We start from the raw sequence: 12,011 nt of genomic DNA, 5'->3' as shown, positions 1-12,011 counted from the left end.
CAGGAGGCCTGGCCGGGTCGTGGCCCCTGGCCCGTGCCTGCCACACCCGCTCTGGTACCCAAATGGGGCCCCAGATCCTCGGTGACTCGATCCCTCCAAATTCAGGTGATCTCCCCCGGCTCCAAATCACCGAACCCTCCCAGGTCCCGCGCCAGACAGAGCCAGGTCCCCACCAGGAAGGGCCTCGGAGCACTGGGACGCCACCACCGCCGTCTTCAAGGCCAAGTTGGGGGCGAAAGATGGCTGTGACCGGGTGCAGCTGGCTCCTCCTCAGTGGTGAGCGAGAATGGAGCCCCCCACAACCTCAGCCCACTGGGGGGAAGGGTGGGGATCCCTGGGACCGGGAGAGGGAAGGTGGGACCCAGCACCCCAGCATGCTGTGTAGGGAGGGCATCGTTTGCTCCTCCAGGAGGCACCCGGCATGGGGCTGGCCAGGGACGGCCACCCAGAGAGGTTTGTAGGGTGGACCTCAGAGATTTCTGGAATCAGGGCATGAGCTCAAGCAGAGGAGCCACTGATCCTGCTCGCTCGCTCGGTGTGGCAGAGCCATACTGAGCCATGGAAGCTTGGCCAGGGTGAGCTCTAGCCAGCAGCTCGGCCTCTCCCTGGGATGTGGCTTTGGGCAGGTGCCTTCCCCTTCTCGACCTATTTCCCCGTCTATGAAACGGGCTAAACTCACAGGGTCGTTTGAAGGTCATAACAAGCCACATTGGCTAGCGCCGACTGTGCCACGGGAGCTGTTGGTAACGTTGCCCGTGTGTTCACCACCACCCTAGGCAGGAGGCCCACTCACGACCCTCCACTTCATAGACGAGAAACCGGAGGCTCAGAGAGGGGAAGCCAGCAGCCGGGGTCACACAGCCAGTAGCAGCAGGGCCGAGTGCTACACCCAGAGCACTCACCCCTAGCCCTAGCTTTAGCAGTCTGGAAAGTACCAGAAACCAGGCCAGGCATGTGAGCACTTCTTCCCTGAGAACTGCCATGGACACCCATTCCAGGCCTACACACACACACACACACACACACGCACACGCACACGCACGCACACGCACATGCACACGCACACGCACATGCACATGCACACGTACAATTCCAACCCAAGCAGCCCTGACCAGCTAGGCAGGTTTGGGGCTTATCTGTCGGGGTTGAAAAGAAAGGGGTGGAGTCAATTCATCACACCCCTACTTTCTGCTGTGGTCAGACCTGGAGAGGCAGAGAGCTGAGCGGGGGCCTAGATGAGCCCGCCTGATTGTGTAAGCCTCGGTCTGGTGACTCTCAGGACGGGAAAACCCTCTGGGCCCCCTGCAATCCAGAGTTCTTGCAGGCTGAGCACGTGCTACGCACTCGTGTGCAAGGCTTTCTGCCAGATTCTTGGCATGGCCCGACAAATTCAATCCTCAGGCCCACTCCAGACCCTGCACCTGGCCAGCACTTATTGAGCACTTACTGTATACCAGGAACACGTGTGCCAGGAGAGCACATCTCCTCCTTCACTGAACGGGGGCAGTGGTCAAGCCGGCCTCATCCGGGCCCTCTGGCTCCTTTTCCTCAGCCGTTTTTCTGAGCGTGGGGGCCGAGATCTCCATCACCCCCGAGCCCGCCCAGCCAGCTGAGGGGGACAACGTGACGCTGGCCGTCCACGGGCTTTTGGGGGAGCTGCTTGCCTACAACTGGTACGCGGGACCCACTCTCAGCCTGACTTACCTGGTGGCCAGCTACATTGTGAGCACAGGCGACGAGACCCCTGGCCCGGCCCACACAGGGCGCGAGGCTGTGCGCCCCGATGGCAGCCTGGACATCCAGGGCGTCCTGCCCCGCCACTCGGGCACCTACATCCTGCAGACTCTCAACAGGCAGCTGCAGACGGAGGTGGGCTACGGACACTTGCAGGTCTATGGTGAGACACCCCAGCCCCGGACTCCCCTCTGCCACAGCCAGCCTTCCCACCTCCTTCCCAGTCCCTCTATTAAAAAAAATAATAATAAATAAATAAATAAATAAATAAATAAATAAATAAATGGTAAAAATTTAAAACCAAAAAAAAAGACAAAATAACAATAAAATTAAAATGCTCACCTCCTTCAGGACGGCTTTCAGGATTACCTCTTATCCCATTCTTTGCCCCTCCGGCGGGGTACAGGGACACCACCAGGATCCAGCCATGTCCCTCGACCTGGGGAGGGGGGGTGGCCGGGGAAGCAGGCAGTGCCCGGCCCCCTCCCCCTCTGTCTCTTGCCCCACAGAGATCCTGGCCCAGCCCGTGGTCATGGCCAATAACACGGCACTGGTGGAGCGCCGAGACACCCTACGCCTGATGTGCAGCAGCCCCAGCCCCGCTGAGGTTCGCTGGTTCTTCAATGGCGAAGCCCTGCCCATCGCCATCCGCCTTGGCCAGTCCCCCGATGGCCGGGTGCTGACCCGGCATGGCATCCGCAGGGAGGAGGCTGGAGCCTACCAGTGTGAGGTCTGGAACCCGGTCAGTGTGAGCCGCAGCGAGCCCATCAACCTGACCGTGTACTGTGAGTCCTCCTGGCCCCACTAGAAATACCCAGTGCCCAAATCTCATAGATGGGTAAACTGAGGCCAGGAGGGGGCACCCGAGGGCACACAGTGGGTCAGTAGATGAGCTGGGCTTAGGAGCCAGGGATCCCTCTTAAAATGCACTTGACCCATCGCCAAAGGACAAAAAACCACCCTAGAAATGGAATAATCCTTCAGTCTGAAGCAGTACCTGCAGGAAAGGACACAGGACTGGTTGGTTTTGAAAGGGAGGCGGGAAGGGAGTGGTGGGTGGGAGGGGAGGTAAAATTTAAAAATGTAACCAAAGCACGGAGTCATTCCCAGGGGCAGCAGATATGCAGTGTGGAATCCGGGGCAAATAAATCACAGAGGTACGCAAGGGCCGCTAATGTAGAAAAACTTAGAGCCTAGAATCCTACCACCAGGGAATGCTGGATTTAAGAAGCACTGAATTCTAGACTCTGAGAATCCTAGAAACTCTAGAAGCAGAAATTCTTAGAACCTTAGAATTGAATTCTAAAATCTTAGAGCCACCCAAACCTAGAATTTTAGAAACATAGATTTCTAGAATCTTAGAATCCTAGAACCTAGAAGCACTGACTCTTGCATTGACTAGAAGCATTGACCCTTGGAGCCCTAGAATTCTAGACTCTTAGAGTGACTTACGAGAAACTGATGGTCTAGTCATCTTTTTCTTCTTCTTCTTTTTCTTCTTCTTCTTCTTCTTCTTCTTCTTCTTCTTCTTCTTCTTCTTCTTTTTCTTCTTCTTCTTCTTCTTCTTCTTCTTCTTCTTCTTCTTCTTCTTCTTCTTATGGGGCCATAGATTTCAAAAATATCTTGAAATTTGGTCTGGCCCAACACCCTCTCTTTACAGAAGAGAAAACAGATCCCCTGAAAGGGGAAAGTGATTCTCGGGATCCTAGAGCAAGTTAGAGATCTGTGTGGGATCCAGAAAAGACCAGAGCTTCCTCCCTCCACAAGTCCCCAGGGGCCCAGCCTGGTGGAAAGGAAGCCAGGGACTCGCCTGTCCCTCTACTGCCCCGTGTCTCTCTCCCTCCTGCCCCCACAGTTGGCCCAGAACGCGTGGCCATCCTCCAGGATTCTACTGCCCGCACAGGCTGTACCATCAAGCTTGACTTCAATACATCCCTCACCCTGTGGTGTGTGTCCCAGTCCTGCCCAGAGCCCGAGTACGTGTGGGCCTTCAACGGGCGTGCCCTCAAGAACGGGCGAGACCACCTCAACATCAGTAGCATGACAGCGGCCCAGGAGGGCACGTACACGTGTATTGCTAAGAATCCCAAGACCCTGCTTTCCGGATCTGCCTCAGTGGTGGTCAAGCTCACCGGTGAGTCGCCCCCAGCCTGACCACCACCCGCTCCCCCATGGAGGCCCAGGTGGACCGTGAAGGTTTGGCCACTCCTCCAACAGTTAGGGCACCATTGGCCCACCAGATCATTGGAAATTAAGAGATTCTCAACCCATCCTTTGGCCAAGTGACAAAGTGGCATGTCCGGTGGTCCTCCCCTCTTCATTTGGGGGACAGAAGGAGACAGCCCATATCCTGTCACTCAGAAAACAAAGAATGAATCAGACTCTTCCCTGAGTGGTGACAACGTGAGAAGGGAGCCACCTTGTCCACACTGTGCAGGAGCAGAGCGGGAAAACATTCAGACGTCCCTTTGTGTGAGCGCCCCCCCCCATTCTAAATCCAGCCCGCCACAGCTGCCAAGGGCCTTGGCCCATCCCCTCCACGCAGACAGCTGATCTTCTGTGCAGCCAACTAGACGATGCAGTGATCTGGCCCAGATGACTGTGTGTGTACATGCACAGGCGCACACACACATACACAAACGGAAAATCACAGCCAGTTGTTGGCAAGTGGAAAAACACAGCCAGGGAGGCATTGCCTTGCCCCTGTCCTTAGACAGCCTGGGGACTGGGGGTAGTATAGACACAGCTGGTGTTTTGAGAGCTATCAGGATCCTCAGGGGACACTTTCTCATCCCCTGGGGATGGTGGCTTTGAACATGAAGGCCTCGTTAATTCTGCCTTGGTTCCTTCCCAAGCGGCCACTATCCCCCAGGGACAGTGGGAACAGTCCTGCCCTCCTTCCCTCCCCCTCCCTCCTACTAACAGGCTGGGTCTCATCCAAAGGGTGGATACTCTTTCACCCAAAGCAGAAATGGCATCCCCAGAGGTAAGTGTACCTCCTGCCCCACCCCACCTGGGGCAGCTGGTCTTGGCAAGAGACAGGGGGGTGTACCAGATGACCTCAGGTGCTGCCCCAAGTCCTGCCCGTGCAGGCCAAGATGGGGGGTGTCGAAGTGTGCAGGTATGTGCAGGGAGTGGGTACAGTGCCCCCAAGGGCCTCCTAAACTGTCAGCAACCCTGTGGCAGGTGCCAGGGAGAGACAGAGGAAAAGGAAACCACCCTGCCCCCATCTGGGGGAGACTCTGATCTGATGGAGGAGATATGGTCTCTGCTCTTAGAGAGATGATCCTGGAATAGGGAAGCATGACTTCCTTATTCAAGGAACTGCCAGTCAGAGTGAAGAGGCAATGCCTCACACTCCATGGACTTTCAAGCAGTGATGGAGGAGACATGACAAGCGCCCTCAATGAGCTTCCAGTCAGATGGAGGAGACAGTCCACACTTGGGGGAGATTTGGTACTCTGATGGGAGAGATGTGGTCTTGAGGAGACATGGTCCTTTTTTTTTTTTTTTTGAGAATTCCTAGTCTGATGGGGGGAGACACAGTTCCCACCTCTGCGTTACTCCCAATCTGATGGGGGAGTACAAGCCCCCCCACTTTCTAGGAATTTCCAGTCTGATAAGATAGGCATGCTCCCATCTAACCTCTGAGGTCCCCAGCCTGATTGGAGAGACCCAGCCTAATAATCTGGAATTCTAAATCTGATGGAAGAGACATGGCCTCCCACCCTCTGGAATCTTTCGATTTGATAAGAAACTATATAGCCCCCACATTCTGAGACCTCTTGGTTTGATAGAAGAGATACAGCCTGGGGTATACAAGTCTCAACTCTCTGGTAAGGGAAACAGGGCCCCCATATTTTGAGAATTTTCAGTCTCATACGGGAGATACAATGCCCCGCCCCCCATATTCTAGAATTCCCAATCTGATAGGGGAGACATGGTCCCTGTATTCTGGGAACTTTCAATCTGATGGAGGAGACATGGTTTGACTCTCTAGGGTCATCTAGTTAAATGGGAGAAATATCCCCCCAAGGGCTGGAAATTCCTAGTCTAATGGGGGAGTGATGGCTCCCATCCTTTGGGGTCTCCCAGTCTCAAGGGGGAAGACACAGCTCCCTGGTAGGCATTGTTGGGATACAAAACCGACCTCCACTATCACACAAGTCAGCTCCTTCCTCTGTCTCCTTCCCAGCACCTTGCACGGGGGGAGCACCAGCCAGTTGTGGGGAGGCATGGAGGAGCCAGCTGAGGGGAGGAGGGGGATGCCATACCCAGTGCAGGCCAGGCTGACCCAGCCCCCTCACTGTTTCCTCAGCGGCAGCAGTTGCCATGACAATTGTGCCTGTGCCGACCAAGCCGATGGAGGGCCAGGACGTGACACTGACCGTACAGGGCTACCCCAAGGACCTGCTGGTCTATGCCTGGTACCGCGGGCCTGCCTCCGAGCCCAACCGGCTGCTCAGCCAACTGCCGTCAGGGAACTGGATCGCAGGCCCCGCACACACAGGCCGGGAAGTGGGCTTCGCCAACTGCTCACTGCTGGTGCAGAAGCTGAACCTCACGGATGCTGGCCGCTACATGCTCAAGACCGTCACATTGCAGGGCAAGACAGAGACGCTGGAAGTGGAGCTGCAGGTGGCCCGTGAGTGTATCAGAGGGGGCAGAGGGGGTCTCTTTTCAGATAGAGGCTTCCAAGAGGAGGCTTTGCCTCCTCCACAGGCTGGGAAACATAGATCGAGGTGGATATGCCTACCCATCACACTGAAAGAAGGGACTTTGTCTCCTCCATCCGACTTGGGGATCTCCAAATGGAGTTCTTTCCTCTTCCATCAAACTGATGACCTAGACTAGGGGTAGATAGGCCTCCTCCATCAGACTGAAGGCCACTACAGGGGGCTTCTGTGCCTTCTCTCTCATACAAGAGGTTCACCAGACTGAAGGTTTTAAAAGAGGAGACGTAGTCTGAGGGTAGGGCATCCTTTTTCCTGCAGATGGGTAGACTCTAAAACACAGGAGATATTGTCTCTGCTACTATATTGGGAAAATGGGCTAATGATGGGAGTTTACCTCCCCCATCAGACTAGATGTATAGAATGAAAGTGGATCATACCTCCCTCTTTAGACTGGGAGATCCTAGACTATTGGAATTGTGCCTCATTCTTTGCATTACAGTAAGAGTATGAACAGAATTTCTACCATCAGAGGGTAGAATTTTTTCATAAAGTGAAATCCTCCATTAGGATAGAGGCTTCCAGATGGTAGGAATTGCATCTCTGCCCTCAGACAAGGCGTTTCCAATGGTCAAGAACAATGTCTCTTCCAACAGCCTGTGAATTTTCCCGATGTTGAAGACCATGGCTTGCCCATCAGAGTAGGGACTCCCAGAGTCAGGGACCATGTCTCCTCCATCAGACTGGGAGCTCCCAGAGTCAGGGACCATGTCTCCTCCATCAGACTGGGAGCTCCCAGAGGCAGGAAACATGTCTCCTCCATCAGACTGGGAGCTCCCAGAATCAGGGATAAGGTCTCTTCTATCAGATTAGGGGCTCCCAGAGTTAAAGACCATGTCTCTTCCATCAGACTGGGAGCTCCCAGAGCCAGGGACCATGTCTCCTCCATCAGACTGGGAGCTCCCAGAGTCAGGGACCATGTCTCCTCCATCAGACTGGGAGCTCCCAGAGTCAAGGATCATGTCTCCTCCGTCAGACTGGGAGCTCTCAGAGTCAGGGATGAGGTCTCTGCTATCAGACTGGGGGCTCTCAGACTCAGGGACCAGGTCTCCTCCATCAGACTGGGCATCCCTGGAGATCCAAGAGGCCATGTCCCTAGGACAGGTTTCATCACATTAGACCAGGACACTGAATGACACTGGGAACTAGGTCATTCTCCAGTCTGGAGTCTCACCTCCCACCATCAGACCAGACACTTTTGGAAGCCCTAAGTCAGGGATGGTGTCTCCCAGCTCAGATGTGAAGCTTCCAGGATCAGAAATCAATCACTGCCAGGTACCCCCTAGACATCCTCTTCATCAAACGCTGGTCCTGGGGCAGTGCTGGAGGTAGAATGCTCTGCGATGGCAGCAGGCCACCCCCCTAAAGGCTCGGAATTCCTTTTCACCCTGTCTCTCTCCTCACAGTCAACCTCCCTCCCCCGCATGAGGACCAACGCCACCTTCCTGAACCTGAACCTGACACAGGCTGAGCGTGGGGCGGGTGGGGCTGTGGGAGGCTGGGGGTGGGCAGGGAAGCACGAGGGGTGGGGGCACTGGGAGCTGGTCCTCTACCTCCCTGACAGCTTTTTCCACCCTTTTGCCCCATCCCCCCCTCAGCCCTGGAGTAGCAGCACAGCCGTGACCGTGGGGACCTCTGGAGAGAAGAGCTCTTCATACTGTCCTCCGTCCTCCCCGTCTCCTCCCTCTCAGTGGAGGACCACTCGCTCCCAGTGAGGATGCCGGATTGATCGTGGTCGGCTGCTCTCCTGTTTCCACGCTAGAGTTAGAACGGACAGGGCCCTACTCCTCCACTGAGTTGTTGGAGAACCACAGAGGCCATAAATGTCCTGGTGAACACATGTATGTGTCAGCCTCTCCTTCTATGATCGCCAACCCTGCCATATCCTGGTGGCCACACTCATCTCCTTTCCTACCTGGGGTTATTCTCAGTTTAGGTGCATGCATGCACAGGGATGCCTAAATGACAGTGAGGCAAGTCCCTACTGCTCAGTGTCAGGGCCTCAGGCTCTTCCCCCTCCTCCTTATAACCCCTCCTCAGGTTATAGCTGATGGTCCTGCTTCCCAGTGGGCCAAAGGCTCCCCTTTCCTGGGACACCAAACAGAGCTGGGTTCTGGAGGACATGGTCTTCCCCTATGCTGCACCTCACTCCACTGGGCCCGAAACAAGGCTGCTCAGGACAGGCAATGACCAAATTTCTTGTGAGGGGTTCCTTCTATTTAACCAAAGATGTTCCTTTTTGTCCTCCATTGTCCTGGGATTGCCCTCACCCCATGTCTCTCTCAAACATCACCTGCACAACCCTAAAAATATCTCCTGTATCTTCTAAATGCAAATGGGGTAGTGTGGGGATGAGGAGTGGAGAGCAGGGGGAGTGGAAGCCAGAGAAAGGGTGTCTTCTAACTCCTGTCACAGGCCCTACTCAGCCAAGATGTCCCAGGGGAGACACATTCTTAGTGTTGGTCAGAAATGGTGATCACAGACTCAGCTTGAAGAAGAAAGAAACATTTGGGCAGAAATAGAAAGGCCTACTAGGGAGATTGCCTAGAAACTTTCAAGAAAGACCCTTTCTGAGGATGGCCATGCTGAGACGGGATGGTGGGAGGTTAAAAAACAGAATGAGAATTATAAAATCCAGATTATGATCCACCATTTGCCATGGATTCACTAGACCCTCAGTTTAAATACAAGCAAAAAGGTGGGCTTAGGATAGTTTAGAATTTTTTCAATCATTTTGTTAGCCTCAGAACCCTTCAAATGCAAGGTCACATGGTAGGTGATATATTACTTGAAAAAGCAATACAATGAAAGTAGATATCAAGTCAAAAGCTACAGCCCTCTCTCCCCCAAAGTTTATACACAGTTGAAAAAAAATCTCAAATGTAAATTAAATAAATCTTGCACTACAGAGGCAATTACAACGCAAAGTACCAAGGATCAGATGCCAGTGAACACACTAGATACAGAAACCTGTCGGATATGGCCAAAGCCACACTTGGAAGGGAAATGATAGCCTTAAAATGCTTAAATACAATGGGAATATTAAAAATAAAAGAGGCTGAATATGAAAAAAACAAAAACAAAAAAAACAAACAAGCTTTCCACTCAAGAAACTAGAAAACAGTCACAAAATACACCAAAGAAAAAAAGGCAAGGCAAACACAACCCCAAAGGTAAAAGCAGAAGCGGTGGGGGATCCCTGGGTGGCTCAGCAGTTTAGCACCTGGCTTTAGCCCAGGGCATGATCCTGGAGTCCCAGGATCGAGTCCCAGGATCGAGTCCCAGGATCAAGTCCCACATCGGGCTCCCTGCATGGAGCCTGCTTCTCCCTCTGCCTGTGTCTCTGCCTCTCTCTCTCTCTCTGTGTCTCTCATGAATGAATAAATAAAATCTTAAAAAAAAAAAGCAGTAGTGAATGAAATATAAAACAAAACATAGAGTTAGTCAAGAAAACCTAAAGCTGCTTCTTTGAAAATGCAAATGGACTAGACAAACTTTTTGCAAGTGTGATGAGAAACAAAGAAGACTCATATCTACATATGTAATATCTAAAATAAAATAGGGGGCAGCCCCAGTGGAGCCCCGGTTTAGTGCCACCTTCAATCCAGGCCGTGATCCTGGAGCCCGGGGGTCGAGTCCCACATTGGGCTCCCTGCATGGAGCCTGCTTCTCCTCTCTCTCTCTCTCTCTCTCTCTCATGAATGAATAAAATCTTTTAAAAAATTAAAATCTTAAAACAAATAAATAAAAGAGAAACTGGTCTGGTTGCAGTAGAAGGTTGGTTTCTGGGTAGATGCACAATAAGCATATACATCAGGGAAAAGAGTGGGGGGTACCTGTGAATAGCTCCCCAGCAGCCACTCAACTTTTCCTCTTTGGCGATGGCAAGCACTGCCTCCCGTGAAAGAAGCTGAAACTGTCAGGTGCTCACTTTCCCAGAGGGCTGTGCAGCTACAGGTGACCATGTGACCAAGTTGTGGCCAGTGAAGGAAGGAGCCAGCCTGAAGTTCTGTCCACTGCTTCTGGCCCGGCTGAAGGAGGTGATGAGAGAGCTCCATGGAGTTCGAAAGCTCTTCTTACCTGGTTCAGTGGTCTCCAATATGAGGTTTCCAGGAAGTGCAGATAGACATGGGCCCAGACTCTTAAACCCAACATCATCTAGGCCCTGAAATGGGAAATAGTACTCATGCTCTACCCCTCCACCAAGTTCACATAAGAGTCAGCAAGACCTATATAGGGCAGGTGCCTAGGCACCTCGGTTAGGATTTCTCTTCAATGGCTAGGAAAAGATTGGACATAACTCAACACAGGGAGAGAAGACGACAATATAAGATGAAGGAGAAACTGGTGAGAGGAACTTACATGGACAAAGGAGTGTTTCTCTCTCACATGAAAAGTGCCCAGAAGCAGATTGTTCAGAACCGCAATCAGGGCTCCGTGGTATCATTAGAGACACGGCCCCTTCTGGGTTTCTGCGCCATCGTTCTCAGCTTGGGGTTTCCATTCTCCTGGTCTCCTCGTGGTCCAAGATGGCTGCTGGAGCTGCCTCATCAGTGTCCCAGGCAGGAAGTGGGGGAGTGGGGGGGGGTGGACAAAAGGCAAACACAACCCCACACAGGTTATAGACTGTGCCCCTTTTAAGGAAACTTCCCCAGAGTCCCAGCCTACAGCTTCCACTTACACCTGACTGGCCCATTCTTAGTCACATGGCCACCCCAGCTACAAGGGAGGCTGGGACATGTAGTCTTTCCCCTGAGGATATCTCTGCCCACCCCCTCCCCAAACAACTTCAGGGTCCTGATATCAAGGAAGAGAGGAAGAATGGATCCCAGGTGGGCAGCTGGCAGGCCCTGCCGTGTCAGACCTTGGAACTCCCACTTCCCCAGCTGGACAAAATGGCCTTTCTCATCTAAGTCCAAAGGGACATCACTACAGCCACGGGAGCAAGGGTTTGGAAAAGACAGTGGTTGTGTTCAACTGGGGGTTGCTTTGTGCAGTGCAGAATGAGGCCAGCCAGAGGGATGCAGTGGAGGGAGCCAGGGAGGAGGCAGCTCAGGTTTCTAGGTCATTCGGATCCCCTATCCTCAGGAGGTGGAGGCTCACATGTCCCTAGAACCAAAGCTCCTGTCCTTCGAGGCATCTCTGGGCTCTTGAACTGAATCCTCTGTTAACAGTCCAGGAAAGAGGGGCACCTGGGTGGCTCAGTGGTTGAGCGTCTGTCTTTGGTTCAGGTTGTGATCCCAGGGCCCTGGGATCGAGTCCCGCATTGGGCTCCCTGCAGGGAGCCTGCTTCTCCCTCTACCTATGTCTCTGCCTCTCTCCCTGTGTCTCTGATGAATAAAAAAACAAAATCTTTTTAAAAAATTTAACAGTCCAGGAAGGAAAAACAGGAACCACGAAATAAGACTAACTCCTATATCTTGAGCATTGATTGTCCCTTGGCACGCATACCCATCCTCAAAGAATTTCTACAACCAACCCCTCGAGTCGTCGCTGCCAGTTTCTCCATTTTGCAGAGGAGAAAACTGAGGCAGAGCTTAAAAT

The 12,011-nt window shown here is 53.0% G+C and overlaps 1 protein-coding gene across 1 annotated transcript; it reads left to right on the top strand.

Moving 5' to 3' along the window:
• Positions 1-239: 239 nt before the first annotated feature.
• On the top strand, positions 240-6,593 carry CEACAM16 (CEA cell adhesion molecule 16, tectorial membrane component). The gene is made up of 5 exons (XM_055311220.1): positions 240-276; positions 1,553-1,897; positions 2,244-2,519; positions 3,590-3,868; positions 6,053-6,593. The coding sequence occupies exons 1-5, from the start codon at positions 240-242 to the stop codon at positions 6,586-6,588; spliced, it is 1,473 nt and encodes a 490-aa protein (XP_055167195.1). The 3' UTR covers positions 6,589-6,593.
• The last annotated feature ends 5,418 nt before the right edge of the window (positions 6,594-12,011 follow it).

The sequence above is a fragment of the Nyctereutes procyonoides genome, unplaced genomic scaffold (genome assembly GCF_905146905.1).
Source record: "Nyctereutes procyonoides isolate TBG_1078 unplaced genomic scaffold, NYPRO_anot_genome, whole genome shotgun sequence".
In the NCBI taxonomy this organism is placed as follows: domain Eukaryota; kingdom Metazoa; phylum Chordata; class Mammalia; order Carnivora; family Canidae; genus Nyctereutes; species Nyctereutes procyonoides.
This window is presented reverse-complemented; position numbering and strand designations above follow the sequence as displayed.